The following is a 21,853-nucleotide window of genomic DNA, read 5'->3' as shown; positions in this document are numbered from 1 at the left end:
CACCTGCATCCCATTTTATTTGTTGAATTGCAATATCAATTGTTTCAATGCTATTTGCAAGCTATGGTTAAAAGATTTCGTATATAGGGCATCTATTGCAGTTTACACCCTATATATTTACTATTTTTAAGTCTGTCATTGTATATTTGTATTCTACCAAATCTCTAAAACTAGCTTAAGAAAATAAGGTGTTTTTAGTGATTTAATATATATATATACACACTAACAAATGGTTAAAGCTAAGTACACGTAGAGAGAGGACACGTAGTCTACGAGATGTATATATATGCACATTTGAATCTGATCATAGAAAGAAAATGGAAAAAAAGAAGAAAAACGAATCAGATATTAATGGCTTCCATGGCTGTATCCTGTGTAGTAAAGAACACCACATCCAGCTCACTTCCCACGTGTCATCTCCACTTTCCCCGAGAAGTGCGCATGAGTCCGACCGGCACTGCGGCTTCATCCCTCGAAACTCCCCGCCGTACGATCCGTCGGCCTCTGTTCTCCTCCTCATCTCCGTCCGTCCGTTTTCCTCCTCATCTCCGTCCGTCCGTTCTCCTCCTCATCTCCGTCCGTCCGTTCTCCTCCTCGACCTCCGCAAAAGCGCGGCGGCATCCGATCCCCGCTTCCCACATCCCCGAGAACCGAATTATCGGTCGTTGCGCCACTTTTTCGCGGTGCGCTCGTGATCTCTCCTTTTTTTAACCCCTTATTTCGTACTCTATTATTCTATAATAATGACAAGAATAAAGTCATCACCTTTCCCCTCCTCGGCGAGAAAGACTTGGAGAGAGAAACGCCACCTACTCCTCACCCCTCCAACACTGGTTCCAGCCGCCGCGGAGCTCCATAATCGCGGTCAATTCCGAGCTTTTCTAGAGAGTCGAGTTAGGGAAGTCTGGTCGGTATATTCCTGGTCTCATTTTTAGTTTCTTTTTTTTTTCCTCTGCTTCTTTGCCTTCTTTGCCGTGAATTCGTGGAGAAATCGGATGGTGATGTGTGCTAAATTTTTTTGCTTTTGTTAACTTTGGTGGACATCGCGAGCTCCCTTTTGGGTTTGATTACTTGCTTTTGGACTTTTAGAATCATTGGCTATCCACTCGTAAAAGTTTGGATTTTTTTCTTCTTATATATATTGGATTCTGAAGGCTTCTGATGCAGGAACTTGGAGATCCTGATCTCTTCTTGTTGGTGCCTTTTAGGTTGAGTAGTGTTATTTGAGGATAGATCGACTGTAGATCGGTTAAGATGAGATTTTTAGCCCGATCTCTTCAACGGCAAGTTCGAAACTTCTCTTGGTTTTGTGAGGAAGAGATTTCAATGGATGTACTGGGAAGAAGCCGAAAAGCTCTGGCATTAAACAATTCAGTATCTTATTCATCACACGAGCCATGTCGAGACAGAGAAATCAGTAGATATACGAGCCAGAATATGGTTTTCTTGAGGGCTCTTTCCACCACTTCAACTGATGATTCAAATAGAGGTCTTCGTCTTAGATTATCTTAATGTGTTGAATTGTTTTGAGCTCTTATCTTTGTGTTGACAAGTTCTCTTTGGTATACATCTGCTCCAGGTGTTGAAAGAGCTGGTCCACTGGTGGAATATGAGAGGAGAATTGCATCGGGAGATCTTGTCGACGGCGACAACTTTCAGGTCTGGACATGGCAGTTCAAACTCTAGTTATTTTTCTGTATATCATTTCCTTACTTTTAACTGATGATTCAGCTTGACACGCTTCAAGTATTGCAAAGACTCTATGAACAGCTTGTTGAACATGAAGATAGCTGCCAATTGGATAGATATAAATCATCTAGGAAAGATGGAAGGTAAGTGATTCAGTCTTTGTTAGCAGGGTGCCCTGCTATCTTTGTTCTTGTTTATTATGCTTGGTGTAATACGTCTGGTTAATCGGTTAGCAGAAGCCGGTGGTTATGGTCTCGTCTCATTTCCCAATCTTCATATTCACCAGTGAAAGGGCTATATCTATATGGAGGAGTAGGCACAGGAAAAACGATGCTTATGGATTTATTTTACGAGCAATTGTAAGTGCATTAAGAGATCGGTTCTTCAAGATGCTTTTTCTTTGAAATATGTGTAATGCATATCTTATCAAAAGTGGTAGTCAGAATCTGTAGATAGCAGGCCATAATGTCTCTGCAAGAAGTAATCTTCTGTCTCTTTATAAGCAGTGTGAAGAAGTAAGGGTTATTAAAGTTTAACACGGTATGTAAGGTTCCTAAAAAATGTCCTCATGTTGAGTTTCTTTAAAAATCCTTAGTAAATTGACTGTTTTTCAGGACTTGCATGAAAAAAAAAATGTCTGCCTGTCTGGCTTCTTATTAGGTCTGTTATTTTCATATACATTAAATATTGGTTGGAAGTTACATTGACTTGACTGGATCTAAAGTTGTAATAGGTTGGTGACCTTTAACTAAGAGATAAAAACTTCATCAGAGGATCAATATAATTGTCGCCCATCATTGAGAAGGTGCAAGACTCCTTGTTGTTTCTAGTAGTTAGAGTTCATAAAAAATATCATGGTATTTTTTGTTCATAGTGTATCTTGTAAATCAGACAATAATAATACTATAATGTTAACGCATTTTCCTTGTGCTGTCCATGATTTTGTCATATTCAATTATCTGATTCACATTATGCAGGCCATCTAATTGGAGGAAAAAGCGTATTCATTTTCATGACTTTATGTTGAATGTACATAGCCGCCTTCAGGTATGATTAGTTCGATATTACCTGTGGCACACTTTGATCAAGCTCAGAGACTTGCAACTTTTCCTTCTTTCTCCTTCAGATGTTATTTTTCCGAGATTATTTTTAATCTATAATATGTTCCATGTACATTCTTGGTCATAATTGTGGATTCCTAGATGCATAAAGGGGTGGCGGATCCACTTGAGGTTGTTGCAGCAGAGATATCAGATGAGTCTGTGCTGTTATGTCTTGATGAGTTTATGGTATGTCTAATACAAACCTGTAGGTCCTGTTCTTGTCTTGGCAGACTTTGCATTATTAGCTTCATGCTGTTGGTTGTTGACATTGATTTTGACATATTTATTTTGCAGGTCACTGATGTTGCTGATGCATTGATTTTGAACCGGCTATTTCGGCATCTGTTCAGCAAAGGCATCGTATGATTATCAGTGCTCTTGGTTCTAACCTTTCCTTTCTCTTTTAGGTTAACGTGCTTTCTGATTTTGCACTAAAAATTGCATTAACCTTTGATTTACTTCTTTTACTTTGGTTTCTTCTTTTGTCCACATGTTATTATGTACCTATAGGTTCTAATCTCCACTTCAAATCGTGCTCCGGATCAGCTTTATGAAGGTGGCTTACAACGGGACCTTTTTTTACCTTTCATTGAAACATTAAAGGTGCTCAGCTTCTTATGGTTATTCCCATTTCTTTATTTTCCTTTTATGTTTCTTTTATCCTCTGGTGAATTTGTTGGAACTGCCAATGCAGGAAAGATGTGTAGCTCATGCAATTGGCTCTTCACTAGACTATCGAAAATTGGGTTCAGTGAGTTTGCTGTAAAAGATTAGAACCTTGTTTTACTGCCATTTAAGCTTTCACCGTCGAATTTTTCTTTTAATTTCTGCAGGCTGAGCAAGGCTTCTATTTTATTGGAAATCAGAACAACGGATTTCTCAAGGAGAAATTTCATTTGTTAGTAGGACAGGACAAACCTCAACCTGAAGTTGTGGAAGTTGTCATGGGACGTCAATTGCAGGTTCTTACAAAATAAATTATCCGATGGGATTAAGCATGTTCACTAAGGTTTTCATGCTACAGTAAATGAACCAGAAAATATTCTTTTAGGTCCCCCTGGGAGCAAATGGTTGTGCATATTTTCCTTTTGAAGATCTGTGTGACAAACCTTTAGGAGCAGCAGACTACTTTGGATTGTTTAGTGAGTCCTCTGTCCTTTTGTGAGTGAAGGATAAGATATCATATTTTTCAGCTATTATGGAACTTGTTGCTGCAAATCATGTTATCTCTTGCTTTCATGCTTTATTGTGATGGAGATAATTATGCTGTGCAGAAAACTTTCATACGCTGGCACTTGAAGGCATCCCCAAGTTTGGGCTTCACAATCGAACTGCAGCTTATCGATTCGTCACATTGGTTGATGTGTGTATTGATCTTATTCTTCCTGCCAACCTTTTTATTTTTATTTATTTATTTTTGTTTCTGCATACTAAGAAGATAGCTTATTTTGGTATGGAATTGAAGATCAGGTTACTTTTGGTAATTGAGAATATCAAATGGAAACTTTGAAGCTTTTAGTGGCATATATCATACATATACAGTATGTTGTACAGACCAATTGGCAAAATTCTCAGCTGACGCCGGTCCAATTTTCTCACGGCATTCTTCAAGTACTCCATATAATTCTGTGTGGATGGCTTCTCTAGAGAACATCATTCATATTTCCTATGTGTGATGAGTATTAAACAGTGATGATAGATGAGCAATTTACAGGCTTTTATAAGTTTCCTGATGCACTTTTGTCTGACGAATCTCTATCTGTGCTCTTTTCACAGGTGATGTATGAGAACAAGGCCAGATTGTTATGCACAGCAGAAGCATCTCCAGTCGAGTTATTTGAGAGGATTATGACAGTGGCTGATGCCCATAAGTTTTCTCCTAGATCATCTTCACGGTCGCAGAAAGGAGATGACCTTGACCTCTGTATCGACAATGAGCTAGGATTCGCCAAGGACCGTACGATTAGTAGGTACAATTGCTTCTTCCAAATTCTTTGGAATGCATAAAAGGATCAGACCTCTCCTCCCTGCAACACCTGCAAGATCCCCAATGAAATTTCATCTGCTTTAGATCTCTTACTGTTGCTATTTATTCTTTTCCACAGATTAACGGAAATGAATAGTAGAGAGTATTTAGAACAGCATGAAGCCAACTCGCAGAAGTCCTCGCAAGCAGATGACAGTGATGCATTGCAAGCATGATAAGCAGTTTTAGGTAAAAAAAAAAACCTTCAAATATATCAACCACACTGCAGTCAATTCGAGATCTTGTTCACTAATAATACCATGTGGGCTTGATCTTTACACCTTACAAAATACTATTTGGAGACTTTGTCAAAAGAAGTATTGTATTTGATATGATTCAAATAAACCAAAAAAGAACTCTAGCCTTCCTTATTGCATTTTGAATCTGATCACAGTTGTCAAATTATTCTAGAGAGAGGAAAAAGAAGAAGTCAACACTGTTTCATGTGTTATTTTTTCTCTTTGAGAAGCCAACTTATTTCTTTTCTTATACCATCATAAATGTCTTAAAAAAAACTCAAAAAATCCTCCATTCTCAGAGAAGGAGACATTATTGTTTGCTATTTTTACTTGAAACTAACTAGCTAGTGCATGTAATTTTTGAAACAAATGTTGTCACCCTATTCTATTTTATATGTGAAAAATGTCCATTCATATAAATAACTCTAGTTTTTTTTTATTAATAATATATCTATACTTGATTTCTAATTAACAATAGTCAACTGTTTTAAGAGCCTCTAACATAAACAATTATTTTGAGATCTCAATGCAATTAAATTTCAACATCAAACTTAGTTAAGAAGGAGGAAAAAATAATAATTATAATCTTAATTTTATCGGATCATGCGCACTGTCACATGCATGATGATGCGAGTCACAAACTCGCGACTCCCATGGCACGAAAATTCGCACCAGAATGTGATCCAGTCACGTGCGATGTACGTGCTTACAACGCCTTCCCCTCTCCTTTCTCTATATTTATATCCTCTGGGGATTGAAAAAAAGGAGTCGTCTTCTGCTCTAAAAAAATCCATCGCTGTCGTCGTTCTCGTCCTCCTTCCAGAATGGGAACTCTCGACTCAGGTAAGAAACCCTAGAAACCCTCAAAACCCTACAAGTCCTAGCCGTAACCCCCTCTCTTCTTTTCCAGACTCCTCGTCGATCGGCTCCTTCGTCTCCGACAAATCCGCGAAGGTTTTCCTCGCGGGCCACCGCGGCCTCGTCGGCTCCGCCATCCACCGTCGCCTTATCTCCCTCGGTTTCTCCAACCTCCTCGTCCGCTCCCACGCGGAGCTCGACCTTACCCGGCAGTCCGCCGTCGAGGCCTTCTTCGCCGCCGAGCAGCCCCGCTATGTCATCCTCGCCGCCGCCAAGGTCGGCGGCATCCACGCCAACTCCACCTTCCCCGCTGACTTCATCGCCGCCAACCTCCAGATCCAGACCAACGTTATCGACGCCGCGCTCAAATCCGGCTCCGTGAAGAAGCTCCTCTTCCTCGGATCCTCCTGTATCTACCCCAAGCTCGCGCCGCAGCCGATCCCGGAGTCGGCGCTGCTCTCGGGGCCACTCGAGCCCACCAATGAGTGGTACGCTGTGGCTAAGATCGCCGGGATCAAGATGTGCCAGGCGTACCGGATCCAGCATGGCCTCGACGCCATCTCCGCCATGCCTACCAACCTCTACGGCCCCCAGGATAACTTCCACCCTGAGAATTCCCACGTCCTCCCTGCCCTAATCCGCCGGTTCCACGAGGCAAAGGTCTCCGGCGCTAAAGAAGTCGTTGTCTGGGGAACGGGATCTCCTCTCCGTGAGTTCCTCCATGTAGATGATCTTGCTGATGGGGTAATCTTCCTGATGGATAAGTACTCAGGGCTGGAGCATGTGAACGTTGGGAGTGGGAGTGAGGTCACCATTAAGGAGCTTGCTGAGATGGTCAAGGAGGTGGTAGGGTTCCAGGGGCAGCTCGTCTGGGATTCGACCAAGCCGGACGGGACGCCGAGGAAGCTCATGGATAGCTCCAAGATAGCTACCATGGGATGGACGCCCAAGGTTCCGCTCAAGGACGGGCTCGTCGAGACATACAAGTGGTATGTAGAGAACGTCGCAAAGCCGCAATAAGGGGAGTAAGTAACTCTGTTTCTTTCCTCTTTTCCCCTGCGTTTTATTTGATTGTGGCATCTCTGTTGTTGATGTTGTTGTTGTTGTTGTTGTTTTATTACTTGGGGGTACTTTGAAGGTGGAGCTCTTTGTTTTAAATATCTCCTAGCCTGGATGAGTTTGTAATGTCGCGTAAATTGTTGGACCTTTACTAGCAATAAAATAGTCTCATTTGGCCAAAAGAAATGGAATGGTGTTCTTCATATTTGCAAAGCTTTTGATTTGAGATTCTGGTCAAAAATAGCTCTTTTCCCCCTATATATGTTTAGAAATAGTAGGAAAGATGACTTCTTTGGATCCCAATCATGGCTCGAACAATTTCGGTTTGTCCAATTTTAGGGGATGATGATGATACTGGTTAAAAACTTTCATTCTGCTTGCTCTATTGGCTGCATTACTGAGTTTTCTTCATGGAATCACTGACATCAAATGTTCCTTTTAAATACTCTCTCATTGTTAGCTATCTGTTTCATTAATCTATCGAGCAATGTGGATACTACGGAGAATCCGAATTCAGTTGTGACAGCTTCTCAATTTTGCTGGAGTTTAATATTCAGGAACTCCTAAGTCCTAATCTATTGCTCTTAATCAAAAACATCTTCCTATCTTCAATGTAGTCCTATTTGGAAACGACAGATTTCTTTCCCAACCCACTCATAATCATTTACTTGAGAATAATTTTGCTATGTGGCTTCCACTCTTGTATTTGGAAACGACAGATTTCTTTCTCTGCCACTACTTGTATTTGTTCTATACATTATCATTTCTCACAAGGGCTACTGCTTCGTCGACAAAATTATAGTTGTCTGATAGTCTCCATCTATTACATATATTCTAGGTTTACAAGAAAATTCTTCTTTGAATGCAAGTCGTGCCTTTTCAGATCATTGTTTGTTCCAGACAGCATGTTCGCAATGTAGGGTCGAGCCGTCTTTTTATGTATTTTTCTTGACAAATTATATGTATTTTCTCTATCTCTAATCTACTAATATATGTGCCCTCTTTTTGTACCATTATTCAGTCACCGTTGTATGGTTATTTTTATAGGATTTCGCTGGTTTTATCTTTCTTGGATATTGTTTTGCCTTCATTAGATTGAACGCATTGATCTATAACCTGCACTTTTGTTCAAACAAAACTTGAATTGGGTAATCTATTTTATAAACAATAGAGATGATATTTGAGATGTAGCAAATGTAACAAGTGAGATCCTTTTATCACTTGACAAATTATTGTATGTACTGTTTACGAGAAGGGCACTGCGGATCCCAACTTCCTTCCTGCTCTGCTCTATCTCATGCCCGTCTCTGGTGATATAATAGAATACCTGAAGGAAGTGTATCAAGTTTGAATAGCTAGTAAAGGCATCAAGATCTTTCTTCACAGAATACTGATTATTCGAGATTCTATGCAATAAAATACGCGACACCATTAAATTCTCATTTCTCTTATAACACATCAGAAATATTTTTAATCAAACTCATGTAGATTGTATAATACCACAGCAGGTGAAGAAGCAAAAATAACAAGCAGTATTACAAAGGGAATGATAACATCCCCCTGATTACCATAGTAAAGAAAGGCATTCATGTTGAGCTGATAGAGAGGCCTTTTCACAAAATCCAGCTATAGAGCAATTGCTTAATGAGCACTGTACTTGAAGTCATCTTTGCCTTGGATGCAACAGTCTCTTCAAAGTTGATATCAGGCAGCTAAACAAGCATTTCAATGCTAAATACCGAAAATTGTGCACTTGCTGGAGCTAGACAATTCCAAAGGGAACAAGCTTGATATGATAGGGAGTCAAGAACAGACATATCATAAGTTGTATCTGTGAGTTGTACATCTTAATGAACCACAATCATACATTCAGTGAAATTTACCAAAGTCTACAGGATTCTATTGTAGAAGAAGATAATATTCATCAATGATGAAATACACGTTCGCACCTATCTGAATTCGGTAGAATACATTCAATATCAGAGATACACATGATGTCACTTACATTCTGCTAGAAAAATATATGCTTGACTGCTTTGAACAATTAGAAGAAATCACATGTCTTGGCCAACACTCACAATTCACAAAGAATAACTAATAATACATCAAGTGACAACACCTTTCAAAACAAGGAAGATAAACAAGTTGTCAAGAGCATTGGTAAAGATGACACTAAATTTCAGCATGATAATGTCATTGTATGATAAACATGGTATTTGAAACTAAGAACAATAAGCTTCTCTAATGTTACAAAATTTCTAATCCAACATAATACAAACCTCACCTTGAAGGTTTTGGAAAATTCAGCATCAATGCCTCAATCGCAAACCGAAAACCTTCATTGAACATTTGAAAAATCGAGCTCAACTCCTCGATTCGCTTTGTGAAACGAAAGGAGAAACAAAAATGGCAGGATCAGACTTCCAGTTGCCAACAGAAGATGATTCTCCTCAAATGTGGTCAATATCTTTGTGAAGAATTAGCAGTGGAAATAAAAAACAAACTTTAGTCCATTAATCTTCTGCTTCAGATTTCTTTCTTTTCTTCTTCTTCTTATGCTGCTCACTTTGGTCAACCAATTCCTCCTGTTCTTTTCCTATATCCAAATAGTTCTTATTCTTCTTATACGTATATCTTTCCTCCTCATCTAAATCCCCTTTCTTCTTCTTCTTCTTTTTCCTCTCTTCATGCCTTTCTTCTTCCACTCTACCATTATTCTCCTCTTTCACTTCAAAACCATACCTTTCGTCCTCCTTGGCCTCCTTCCTCTTCTTCTTCCTCCTCTCATTCTCCATTACCAAGTTTCCATCACCCCCGACTCCAATTTCTCTCTTTGCAATCCCGCCATCACTAAGATTGCTCCTTTCCTCGCCCTCCGCCCCCCTCTTCCTCTTCTTCTTCTTCCTCTTCTTCTCCTCCTCGCTGTGCTCCTCCTTGTAGGTCTCGGACTCCGCTCGCTTCCGGGAGAGCTTGATCTCTTGGTGGAAGTCGGCCAGCTCGTCGAATGCGGCGGAGGCGCGCCGGACGTAGGCGGCTACTTCGAGCGGCGCCGCCGTGTCCGCGTCGGCGAAGCGGGCTAGGATGACAGCTGCCTTGGAGAGCGAGACGCGCGACGACGACACCACGGTTCCCGTCACCACCCTCATCTCCTCTCGCTGTCTCTATGCGAGAGAGAAGGCAAGAGAGAGAGGAAGACGAAAACTAGGGTTTCGACTAAGCGGCGAATTCAGTAAATGGCGCAGAAACCATGGAGGATTTGGATTGGATGTTATACTTGGTGAGAAACGGAACCGATAACCCGCTAAAGTAAGGGGCGGAGCTACATATCGGGTTCGGGATTTCCAAAAATGGATCCGATTGTAACCGCTGACCCGGTTTATTATTGGATGAAATTTGGATCCTCTCATGAATCATTTTTTATGCACTAAATATAAATTAGATATAAGTCTAACTTAACTCTCTATGAATACAAACACACTGAATAATAGATTACTAGATCACAAGCCCTACTAAACCTAGCCTGGCTGATCAGTTCATGTACTAAGCTGAAATATCAAAGAGTTATTTTTGCTTCAAAAACCAATAGTTATTAAACTATTATACCAAACTGTTGCATTATGGACCTGCATCTCTCGTTATTGCCCAGTGATTTTATTGTAACTTTCTTTTCTTTTTGAAATGGAGAGTTATATTTAGCTTAACATTTTATTCATCTTGGATTGAAGAAGAATATTATAAAAAATTTAGAAAAATTATGCTCGATGATTTAATTATAGTAAAATTTAAGTCGTCGTATGTTAAATTATTTTTCTAAGTCAATCACACCGTCGAACTGTTAAACAAAGTGCTAGAATTGTATCTATAGCCTCTGGCGGGGAAAATACCTACCGGCATGATCACTTCCTAAGTCCGATCCATTTCGACTGTAGCTATGGGATGCATTTCTCCCTACGTCGGCAGAACAGCGAGATCTCCGTATCCACGTCTTTCGCCGCCACGTACCCCAAGCACCCTCTTTCAAAGAAAGCTATCCTTCCCTCCCTCCTCTGGCTTCCTCAAACCCTAAACCCTAGCTCAAAGCTCCAGCCATGGAGGAATCCGGAAACCTCCTCTTCCACCGGTACCCCCAGTCCAAAGCCATCACTTCCGTGCGGTGGCTGCCCTCCGTCTCTGCCTTCGACCGCCTCGTCGCCGCCGCAGTCGATGACCCCGACGCTTCCTCCTCCTCCCTCGAGATCCACTCCCTCCAACCCCCAAATCCTGACCCTAATCCTAACACTAACTCACCTCTCCTCCATCTCCGCTCCTCTTTCTCCTTACCCTCCCCCATTTCCTCCCTCCGCGTCTCCCCCAACCCCCAGAAGCCCCTCGCCGCCGCTTCCACTCTCGACGGATCTCTCCACCTCCTTTTCCTCGACCCCGTCAATGGCGCCGTCGTCTCCGAGCTCTCCATCGCTGGAGACCGGTCGTTCCACTCCGGGGTGATCCAAGCAATCGATCTCCAGACCGATGGAAGGGATTGTGTCACCGCTGGTGAGGACGGGAGGGTGAATCTTGTGAGTGTAGGCGAGACCGGGGTGGACTACAAGAGGGTGCATGAGAGCCGGGGGTTGGCGTCGTATACGGCAGCTAGGTGGGGGTCGGTGGTGGAATTTGCGACTGGCGGTGTGGGGTTCGGAGTTCAGTGGTGGGATCAGAGGAAGCCTGGAGGGTTGGTGTCACAGTTCAAGGGTAGCTGGTGAGTTGAATTGGTGTTAAGGGTATCTTCTAAGTGGTAAAGATCTGATTTTTAGGAAAGTAGGAGGTTTCAGATGCCATTTTGTTGATAATTTTCAATTTGACTATCCAAGTCTCTCTTCGACTATGATTCTTTAGGACAGTAGGAGGTGTTTGGCTTTAAATTGCGTTCTTACCACCTACATTGATTGGGGACTTTAACGAGGAAAATTGTGAATCTGCATTGACTTTGTTGATGTCTCTGTCTCATTTCCATTTGTACAGAATTAAACATCTATAATTATGAACCCATGTTATTCTAAAGTATATATCTGGTTTTTCCGGTTGATATATAGCAACCATGTGTCCCTGTCTAACTATTATTTTTTTCCCTTTGCTCAAGAAAATATCTTATACTGGTATTAATTTTAGTATACCTGCTAATGTTGCAGGGGCCGAGATAGTGTGACCCGAATGGTGCATTCTATTGATATTCATCCATCAAGAAAGCATATATGTCTGGTAAGATCACTACTACTGTAATTCATCTCAGTCTCAGGGAGCAATTTCTGGAATCTGATGTCATATGTTGGATATATTAACTTTATCTTCTTGTTTGTTTCATATCAATTGTTGTTGGCAACTCCTTGTGGAAACAAGATGACAGACAGTTTTGTCTTTACATGCTAGTGTGACTACTCATATTTTTCATATATATAGATTTGATAGCTTTATGGATACATACATATGCATTGGTATGCTAGCGTGAGCAGAAACTCTTAGAAGGGTCACAGATGCAGTTGAACATGCCTTTTTTTCACTTGCAAATTTTAGAATATTAGTAAATGTAGTTAATTGTTTATAGATCTTGATGGAGAGGGATGACAATGGTTGAAAAGATGAACGTGTATTTTAAGCATGAAGTCTGGAATTCAGAATATATTTTTTCTGATATGCCTTTCAAATTAGAAGGTTTTAAAAGAGTATCTTGATATCATGGTATGTTCTTGATATGGTGCTTATCTAAATGTCTGAAGGTAGGAGGCTCTTCTGGAACAATATTTGCTTGGGATCGTCGTTGGGAGCAGCAGCCAATCCTTCTTTCTGGAGTTGGTCTTAATGGAAGAGTGCAATCTGTCTCTGAGAGTGAAGTTTGGGAGGTTCAGTATGACAGCTACAGTCAATCATCTGGGATTACCTCAGCTCCTTCGACAAAGTTATTACCTGTTATGATGTGTTCAGAAGATGGGATCCTTGCGGTCCTAGAGCAAGGTATGCTATGTCTGAATAGATTATGATGCGACATCTGCTAATTCTTTTCCTAAAGTTATTCTTGGTTAGGAAATCATTACTTCCTGGAAGATGTAAAGTATACTTCTTACCCATGCTTAATACTAGATTCATATGAGGGAGAGATCCAGGTTAAGAGAGTTTAGGAAAGAAAGTTGCATGTTAAGTGTGGAAGTTGTCAGTGCAGATATCAGCATTATTCATTTCTTTAGCATATGATGATGCTTATGCTCCTTCATCAGTTGTAATACTTTCCAGATTTTGTGTTGTAATTTACAAAGCTTTAGTTGTTTGTTGTGGCAAACTAATAAAGAACCTCTGGGTTATTTTAATTTTCCTTTTCTTTAATGGTGCTATTCTAACAATATCTCCCTCTAATGCGATGAAACTGTGCCTAATACTTTTTTCTTCTAACAGGTGAAACCCCCACTGAACTACTAGCTGAGCCTTGTGCTATCAATACCTTCGATATTGATCCTCAAAATCCATCAGTAAGTTCTAAGATGAATAGTTCAAACTGTCATACTTCAAAGAAGTTACCTTTTATATTTCTGGTTTCTTGGGATGAGAGTAAGAAAGATTTTTTTCCTAGTATATAGTGCATTCAATATTTGACGCCTGAAATCTCTTACAGGATGTGGTTTGTGGTCTGGAGTGGGAAAGCATAGGCTTGTTAATGCGTGGAAGAGATGCAATGGTTATGTAATTTGATGTCCAGTTTTTGTTCAATATGACATGGAGGTTGTGTTGTGCACAGGAGAAGATTTATCCATTATGACATGAAGAATGTATTACCTGGAACAGCAAATCTTGCAACATATGGGTTCTTACCAAAAAATTGTCAGATATATTGCTTGCTTCAGTAAATCACTTTGTATTGTTATTGCACTTCAGCAGATGATGCAGCTTTTGCTGTCGTCTAGATTTAGGTCAACTTTGTTATTCTTCCTATTAGAGAACTCCAGTTGGTTCAAAAGATTAGGGATTAACACTGAAATCTTGTGGAAAAAAAAATCCGGTACATCATAATGCAGCAAGATCCTTCCATGTAGACGCCCTGCCTGCATGGCAATCCTCGATCACACCTACCGAAACAATTGCCCTACTTGCAATCCAGATGCGATCCATCACATTTCATTTTGCTACATAAGCCTGAACATATACTGACTATATGAACGATGGAATATGATAAACAATGATCAAAATCATTTGCTTAGGTCCAAGTCAAATTAGTCGTTCATGGACGTTGTCTCAAACAAAAGAAGGCAAAGCAAAAAGGAAAGAATCACATCGCCAATTATGATCAATCAGAAACAACAAATCATGTCAAATAGAAAAGGAAAAGGAAACCCCAACAGCTTCTACGTGGAAGGGCTGATTGTTAGAAAATGGAACACTAGTCCCGACTTGTCCACCACTGTGTTTGATGCATCTGAGATAAATTGAGCTCGTGGGCAACATTCGGGCATATAGTTGCAAACTGTTATGGTACCACCAAGTGTTTTCACTGTATATATCTGCCGGCGGGTTAGCCTCAGCCTTAATACGTGTGGGAGAGCACTCATCAGTGTTGAAACTTATTTTTGTGGTTGAGGCTTCCCGATCGAATGGAGATATATCGAGACAGAGACAACCCTAAAAACAAAGATGCAATTAACTTCAGTTTATTTCCATCAAGAATACAAGGATGTTGATTTTGGTTTAGATAATAATGTATGAAGATGGAGAATGAACATTTGTGAAATTGAGCTTTTTGGTTACTTACGTCGATCCAAGAAAGAATGCAAGTGAGAGATGGAAGCGAAAGAGAAACACTGATACAACAGCTGTCAGCAGCATTGCCACTGAAGTGGAGTACACCTGTGAATCACATACATCTAAATGGTTAGGAAACTGAAATCGGAAGTTCAACTTCAACAAGAACAATTCACTGGGCTTACTAATAACATTTAGTAATTGAGATGAATAATATCTTATGGTCAAGTGCAAGTCATGTTTGAAAGTTCTTTCTGATTATGGAAATGTAACTCATTTCCATAGAGAAAGATTTGTGATTTATCAATCTGTGTCAGTCTGTTTGGGCTTTTGAAATCTTGGTTTTCAGCAATTTCAGTGGCTCCACTCTTCAGCCCAAAGTCTCATAGAATTCTAAATAGCATATGACAAATTATAAAAGCACACCCACCTTGACACATAATTTTCTAAATACTGGGCAATGTGGTACCTTGTGCTATTTTAAATTTATAACTATGAACTACAAACATCATTCAAGTGATATATATAACTGGCTGCAATTGAAGTTATGCTTACCTTGACAATATTATCAGCATATTTCATTACCATGGATACAGCAATGCCACTGCATATAAGTCATAATTTAGAATATATGAAGTAAATAAAATTTAGAGCAATAAGTTTTAAATAAAAATACCTGAGTGCATGGTTCAGAATCATCAAGACCGTAATAAATGAATAGCCGTGAAAGAAGCCTCTGAATGTCAAAAGCAAAATTAATGTCAAATGAATATAATAAGTCCCCAGGGTCCTCTTAATGAGATGGTCAATTTAAATAAGTAAAAAATTCTAAAAGGAACTTTTGAATTTTACTTGTTCATGACATCATCATAATCCTGCACACAAATTGCAATTAGATTGAAGAGCACTCCAAAGATGTAGAGCCAAAAGTTCTGCACATTGATATTTCTTGAAGGACGCTTCTTCATAATAGCCTGCATTTTGCAAAATTGGATATTGTTCTGACCATGAATAGGAGCTTATAGTGACTGCACGCATCATTTGACATTACAAGGGAGGAGAAACAGAGAACAACTTATATTGAATAGAACTACCTCTGTGTATACCCCAGCAAAGCCACTAAGAAGTGCCATGACCTGAGAAAGGGATTATGTGCAGCTATCACTATACCAATTTACAAAAAACAGATGGCTGGAAAGTGTTCAATGAAAGCAGAACTCACAATTGCCATTACCCAACCTTGAAAAGGAGTTTGAAGAACGCGGTCAGAACTGCATGAAAGATAAAAGATTTAGGTTAGTGACTGGGATGTAACTATATAAAAATAAAAGAAAATATTCACAAAGCTGCAATAGATACAGAAGAAAGGAACCCTCATGTCTATACTTGAGAAAAAGGAAAAGTAAAACACTTCCTCTTCTGTGCCCTGACAGTAGCATTTTGCAGTTTATGCAAAATTTGAGCAAATTCTCTTTTATACATTCCAAGTTCTAAAAGAATTGTACACTAAAAGACCATATAATTGAACATATACATCTTACGAGGAGGTAAGCTGAGCAGTTGTGCATCCGGCGCATAAGAGAATAAAAGCCGCCCATTGTATTTCACTTAACCTGAAACAAAATAAATGACATGGAAAGTCGTTAACTATTAGTCATGTTATGATGGCAAGAGATCTTACTCCTACTAAAAGAAAATAGATGACATTCATTTAACATTATTAACTACAAACAAAGTTAATGACATTCCAGATAAAAACTTAAAAAACTAGTTAATGACTAAAACTACAAAAAAGACAAACATAAATTTGCCTTCATCAGTACTTCTTTAGGTGCAAGCTACAATACTCCTCCAGATAAATGGTTACCAGCATTTAACAGAAAGAGTAAGAAAAGTAGCTTTTATCAAACAATAAATAATAATTTCTTACTTTTTTTTAAGGATGATACGGTATAAGATGCCAGTGCTGATAATATTGAAGTTCTTCAGAATCTGGTAAGCTGGGGCATCCACATATGCAAAGATGTAATACTAGCAAGAGGAAATAATAAAATTGAAATTGGTCAAATATTCATTATTTTATCATTATAATATTCAGCAGAAAGGAAAGTACCTGTAGTAAGTTCTTTACAAGGTAGAGTACTGCAGGAATAGGATACACACTAACTTCATCAAATGATGTACTTAACCTGGAAGTAATGGGTGAGAAGGTATAAGAATCTAGGGTACTTAAGAATGTGATTATACTATTTTAGTCAAATATCTGTATCTGGATTGCACCAGATTACTCTTGTCAACATATACAATAATATCTTAAAAAGACCTCTTACATGGTTCAAAGCACATCTCGGCAAGCTTAAGAAACCAATAAGGATTGTTGCAGCAAACATTTTCTCAATCTTAATCCCAGGAACACAAGGGTTAGGTTTCCCCTCCCTGTGACCCTCCCCTTCTTTCTGATAGAATCATAACTATCAACTTTCAAAATGTTGAACAGAAAAAGGGAGTTTTTAAAGTGGCGGAGTTTGCCCGGGCAGAACTCATCTGTGCAATTCAAAAGGCAATCTCTTTACTACCCTGGAGATGAAATAGAGAAGGCCATTTGCCCAAGCATTGGTAATTGCAAGGAAGATACTTCAAAAACGTTGCTCCTAAGTCCTAACTTCAATACTAGAATATAAGTACAGTTTAACAAAAAGAAAAGATTAAATGGCTTTTGTAAATGCTCTTCAAATTGGGATGCTTCAAGCCTTGATAAATTAGTTATTTTTTCAATTAGCATCAACAAGATGATAACGCGAAAGAGTTAAGAGAGATTGAGTGAGCATCTTGATCTTTACATATCAAATGTTGTTCCAATGCCTATCCTTCCCTCACACAAGGTTGGTAATTAGGAACGAAGATGTGCAATTAAAGAAGATGTACCTGTTGTCATCTGTAACACCTTGACTTTTCCAAATTCGTAATAGAGCAGCAAGTGAAAACGCACATTTTAAAGCCTCTACCTAGTCAGAAGGAAAGAAACAGACAGCAGATTAAGCCACTCAGAAAACTAGAAGAGACTTCTAACTTCACTTATCAATACAAAAATCCTTCCTTGCAAACTTCTATTTATCATATGCCATTCTCTGAAATTAGATTACAATTCCCTCACCGAAAAATTTGCGGTTGTGACACTGTATTCATACTTTCCAGCTCTTTTAGACCACACAATCAATATTGCCTGAGAACTTGTTAGCAATGTCAACGCAATTGTAACAACCGACCTGCCATGATGATAATTTGGAAGCATGATATCAGATTGTAATTCTATATTTTCCTGCTTATGAACCATATCGTGAGTGCTGAACACTCAACGGTATCTCTTACTTTAGCCTCCAGCTAGATTTTTTTGCCAAGACGCCACCAGAGCTGGGTAAATTACTCGTTGCAACTGCAATGCGGAAAAGCAATAAAATGGACCAGGATAAGAAATAGGAGCTGAGAATTAAATACAACAACTTCTCCATTGGCCAGTAATTCATGAATATAAGATTATTCTCAGTGAAACTTACCGCCCGAAAGAGGCTTCCCATGAACACTTTCTATATCCTTTTGAGATGCATCATCATAGTTGTCCTACATATAATGCAACACAATACATTTAGCACACTAAGTCTCAACTCAAAAGAAATTTTCGCCAACAACTTGGCTCCTTATGTGACTCCATGACCTCCTCAGCACAAATGACAGATTGGAAGATAAAAATGTACTTAAACTTGACATTATTTTATAGCTGGAGAAATAAAATGGCAGACATTGCTACAGGATCGAACTATCCCAAACTACGATAGGAAGGTATCCAACTCCAAAATTATTCCAAACTTGCAATTTATAATGTGCATAATTCAGAATGGCTGTAATGTAAACAATCAAAGCAGATCACGACGCGCATCAGAATCACAGAACAGCAACAACTCAAAGCAACACGAATCCAAGGTAGAGAGTAGATAGGGTTCACTAAAACCCCTCTTGTAGATCCGAGGAGATCAGAGGAACGAGGACGTTAAGATCTTTTACTCTGTTGGGTGTGATTGTAAAGATTTAGAGAAGAAATGACGAAATGAGTGGAGAAATTAAGAAGGGAGAGATCTCACTTACCTGATCTTTGACTCTTCTGTACTCCATCTTCCAACTGCGGTGAGAGTGGCGAGAGATCGAAATCTTCCACTATTTGGCTCTTTGGGTTTATAACGCCATCACCGACTCCTCTTTCATCCGCTAGCTACCATATAGGAAACAGGCAGAGGACATTGAGAGCGAATAAAGTCTCGACACGTCTTTCTATAAATTTGCATTTAACACCTCATATCTTTCCAATTTACGGTTATCCATCATATTAAAGTGACTTTTTAAGTTTCACGCCACAAGTCATTATCGCGATTTACACCATGCGTTTGTCACATTTTCTGATTCGACCCTTGCATCAAAATTCATCCTTAAGCACCCCTATATTTGCCATTTCTTAAATACATCCTACTCCATCACTTTTTAAAAAATAAATAAATAGTTTTCCGATATGCTCCCTACTCCGATAAAAAAAACAAACAAACAATATATGGTGCGAAATTTTGAAAAAAAAATCCTTAACATTATTCAAAAGATAGGGTATAAATGTAATAAATACAAAGTACAGGGTGCGAATATAGAAAATTCCAGACTATATAAAGGAAAACAAGTAGCTTGAGAGAGCTTGAACAATGACAGAATAATTAGTAAAGATATATATTGCTAGAACAAAGATATTCTTCATCAACTATAGTTGCATGCCTCTTCGGCAAACCCCAGCCTTGATCCAAAGGTATCGTAAACTACCCTTTGATTCTTCTGCTGATAGTTGCCTATAATCCCCGCTTGGTCTTCATAAGAAAGGCTTGCAATTGCCAAGCAAACTTGGGAAGCATCCTTCTTAGCAAAGTAGAAGATCCCAGTGGCATCCACACTCATCTCCACATCCCCCTCGAATCTTAGCCTCAATGTTGGGACCTTCACTTCTTCATAGCTAGACAAGTTGAAGCATGTGTCGAGGATCGAAAACGCCGGCGCCGAAGGGTAGCCGACGAATTGCCTGACAAACTCCTCCTTTATAACCTTGTAGACCGACGGCGGTAGCCGCGTGATCACCGTGCCGGAATCGATCAGAATCTTGCCGTTGCCGAACCCGGGAGCCTCGACGCCGAGGCCGCCGACGCTCGCGCCGGTGAGGTTGAGGAAGTAGAAGGGTGGCTGCTCAGGGTCTGCTATCATTCTAGTGTATGCAATTGGTGAGGAGTTCTTGTAAGCAGAAGTGTCGCTGCCAAGGACTAGGGAGCCTGATGAGTTGTACAATCTCGTCGGCAAACAGTAGGAGAACACTCCTCCAAATCGATCAGATGTTTGAGAAATCAAAGAAAGTTGAGTCCTTCCGAGGCCCATCAGGCCAGAAGTCCCTCCGAAGAGGCCGCGGTTGCTCCGGCCGCAGCCGAACACAAATTGTTCGACGTTGGCCTCACCGAGAGTTAGCCTTTCCTTCGCTAATACACCACGGGTGTATGAGCCATCTCCATAGCTGAGTGCATAGTAGCAGCTTGATCTGTCCATGCCACAAACTCCTGAGCTACCAGTTGCTGCTTGGAGCATAGCATTGCATGTTGAGGAGTTGCAGGGAATGGATTGGTACGACGACGAGGCTGATGGCTCGAAGATGGGGTCTTGCTGGTTGTAGCAGTAGAAGCAGGGTTTGCATTGGACCCAGGTGAGGTCACTGCCTGTGTCGACGATCACTGTCATGCTCTTTCCGCCGACGGCGACGGTGGTGACGTAGTTGAGGGTCTGAAGACTGACACCTGAGTTAAGAGGGACACGTATTTCAGATGCGTCCGGATGGATTTTATGGCGAACAAAGTGTTTGATCCGGGACTGTATAGATGAAGCTCGGGCTTCATCGGAGACGAGGAGCATCTGAGGGTAGTCCTCGGCGTTCGCGCTTCGCCGTGGCAGCTGAGAGTGTTGCTTCATTTCTAGCACTGTTGCATGAGTCTTTCTTCCTGCAGTATGTAAGTTATAATTAGCAACCAAAAGGAGAAAAAAAAGCAAGAAAAGGAAGACATGAACTGTTAATAGTAGTTTAGCTAGTTATAATATGAGAATTACTTGATATTTGTGGAGAGTTGATTAGAGAAGGACCCTTCTCTCCCCATTGCAGCTGATGCAGAGTTACAACTTTCTTCTCTTCGAGACGGCGAAAGCCGCCGTCTGCGGCGACGACAGCGAGAAGGAGAGGGATTAGAAGAAGATGGCGAAGCATGGAGTGTGAAGGAGAAGAAAGAGGGGTGGTTGCTCCCACCATTGCAGAGTACTCTTTGGAAGATGGAATGTGGTAGCTAGAGAGGGAGAGAGAAGAGTGAAAGGGAATTTTAGAGGACGAGTAGATTCTTAGGTGAAGTGGAGTTTGGGATGAGAACAAAAGAAGGATGGCTGGCTCTTTGGAAGCATTTGTGCATGAGGAATTATTGAAGGATTCACGGGCATGTCCTCAAGCCAGACTCAGCTAAAGCTTCTTGCTCTCTTACTTTGGTTCTATGTCCACTGCTACAAATCGCTAGTCCCGTGATTCATGGGGAAAGAGAGAAGGCATTGGCAATCTAGTAGCTGTTTGCCTTTTCTTTTGTCTTTTTCTTGAAAATTCTTCACCTATTTTTCTATTCTTCTTTTCCGTAGATTATGGTTCAGTAAGTTAATCACAACCAACCTAGTCCTCTCATATGTAGGCCGGACTACTCTAGGCCAACCCTTCAAAATTTTCTGGAAGAAAATTTATTAAATATTAATCTCAAAATTTACATATGATTTACATTCATAATTTTTATCAATGAATATCTATGGATAAACAACAGAGAGAAAAACTAAACAATTAGATATCAAAATAGACGAGATTACATGTGTATTTACAATGTAATTTAATCTATAGTGTAATTTAAATTCATATTTCTCTCTTATTAGTTTCCCAACTTGATCTGAACATTATCCACAAGCTACATTGGCATCCAGCTCATCGCAAACGTGGCAACCGCTTCTTCGCCGCCTTCTTCTGGTGCCAC

General features: G+C 40.0%; 6 protein-coding genes across 12 annotated transcripts; 3 read left to right on the top strand and 3 right to left on the bottom strand.

The window, feature by feature from the left end:
- Positions 1–283: 283 nt before the first annotated feature.
- On the top strand, positions 284–5,276 carry LOC140772541 (uncharacterized). Of its 7 annotated transcripts, none has more exons than XM_073114663.1 (16): positions 284–683; positions 789–907; positions 1,209–1,489; positions 1,580–1,659; positions 1,732–1,832; positions 1,926–2,048; positions 2,667–2,736; positions 2,892–2,978; positions 3,087–3,152; positions 3,303–3,395; positions 3,487–3,543; positions 3,626–3,754; positions 3,844–3,934; positions 4,067–4,155; positions 4,569–4,762; positions 4,898–5,276. In XM_073114663.1, the coding sequence occupies exons 3-16, from the start codon at positions 1,255–1,257 to the stop codon at positions 4,992–4,994; spliced, it is 1,512 nt and encodes a 503-aa protein (XP_072970764.1). In that variant the 5' UTR covers positions 284–683; positions 789–907; positions 1,209–1,254; the 3' UTR covers positions 4,995–5,276. The 7 variants fall into 7 exon arrangements, with proteins under 7 accessions (XP_072970764.1, XP_072970765.1, XP_072970761.1 ...); XM_073114660.1 differs by having other exon boundaries at positions 285–683; positions 789–911; XM_073114664.1 differs by lacking the exon at positions 789–907.
- A 139-nt stretch (positions 5,277–5,415) lies between these two features.
- LOC140772542 (probable GDP-L-fucose synthase 1) lies at positions 5,416–7,160 on the top strand. The gene is made up of 2 exons (XM_073114666.1): positions 5,416–5,900; positions 5,968–7,160. Exons 1-2 carry the CDS (start codon positions 5,882–5,884, stop codon positions 6,933–6,935), a joined length of 987 nt encoding a protein of 328 aa, XP_072970767.1. The 5' UTR covers positions 5,416–5,881; the 3' UTR covers positions 6,936–7,160.
- Positions 7,161–7,283: 123 nt separating this feature from the next.
- On the bottom strand, positions 7,284–10,231 carry LOC140772543 (uncharacterized). Its single transcript, XM_073114667.1, has one exon. It carries the CDS (start codon positions 10,118–10,120, stop codon positions 9,488–9,490), a length of 633 nt encoding a protein of 210 aa, XP_072970768.1. The 5' UTR covers positions 10,121–10,231; the 3' UTR covers positions 7,284–9,487.
- Positions 10,232–10,842: 611 nt separating this feature from the next.
- On the top strand, positions 10,843–14,530 carry LOC140772135 (nuclear pore complex protein NUP43). Its single transcript, XM_073114053.1, has 5 exons — positions 10,843–11,712; positions 12,143–12,212; positions 12,728–12,962; positions 13,398–13,471; positions 13,615–14,530. The coding sequence occupies exons 1-5, from the start codon at positions 11,063–11,065 to the stop codon at positions 13,684–13,686; spliced, it is 1,101 nt and encodes a 366-aa protein (XP_072970154.1). The 5' UTR covers positions 10,843–11,062; the 3' UTR covers positions 13,687–14,530.
- Positions 14,149–18,997, bottom strand: LOC140772136 (CMP-sialic acid transporter 2). Its single transcript, XM_073114054.1, has 15 exons — positions 18,876–18,997; positions 18,290–18,353; positions 18,105–18,168; positions 17,890–18,001; positions 17,661–17,740; positions 16,849–16,924; positions 16,666–16,766; positions 16,277–16,348; positions 15,958–16,006; positions 15,830–15,871; positions 15,588–15,709; positions 15,412–15,471; positions 15,291–15,339; positions 14,746–14,840; positions 14,149–14,615 (listed from the first exon to the last, which is right to left on the bottom strand). The coding sequence occupies exons 1-15, from the start codon at positions 18,900–18,902 to the stop codon at positions 14,558–14,560; spliced, it is 1,071 nt and encodes a 356-aa protein (XP_072970155.1). The 5' UTR covers positions 18,903–18,997; the 3' UTR covers positions 14,149–14,557.
- A 425-nt stretch (positions 18,998–19,422) lies between these two features.
- LOC140771849 (aspartyl protease family protein At5g10770-like) lies at positions 19,423–21,203 on the bottom strand. The gene is made up of 2 exons (XM_073113615.1): positions 20,907–21,203; positions 19,423–20,800 (listed from the first exon to the last, which is right to left on the bottom strand). Exons 1-2 carry the CDS (start codon positions 21,100–21,102, stop codon positions 19,527–19,529), a joined length of 1,470 nt encoding a protein of 489 aa, XP_072969716.1. The 5' UTR covers positions 21,103–21,203; the 3' UTR covers positions 19,423–19,526.
- Positions 21,204–21,853: the final 650 nt, after the last annotated feature.

The sequence above is a fragment of the Typha angustifolia genome, chromosome 12 (assembly GCF_048772165.1).
Source record: "Typha angustifolia cultivar Huaian chromosome 12, ASM4877216v1, whole genome shotgun sequence".
NCBI lineage: Eukaryota > Viridiplantae > Streptophyta > Magnoliopsida > Poales > Typhaceae > Typha > Typha angustifolia.
The sequence above is the reverse complement of the archived record's forward strand: the minus strand, read 5'-3'. Positions and strand labels throughout refer to the sequence as shown.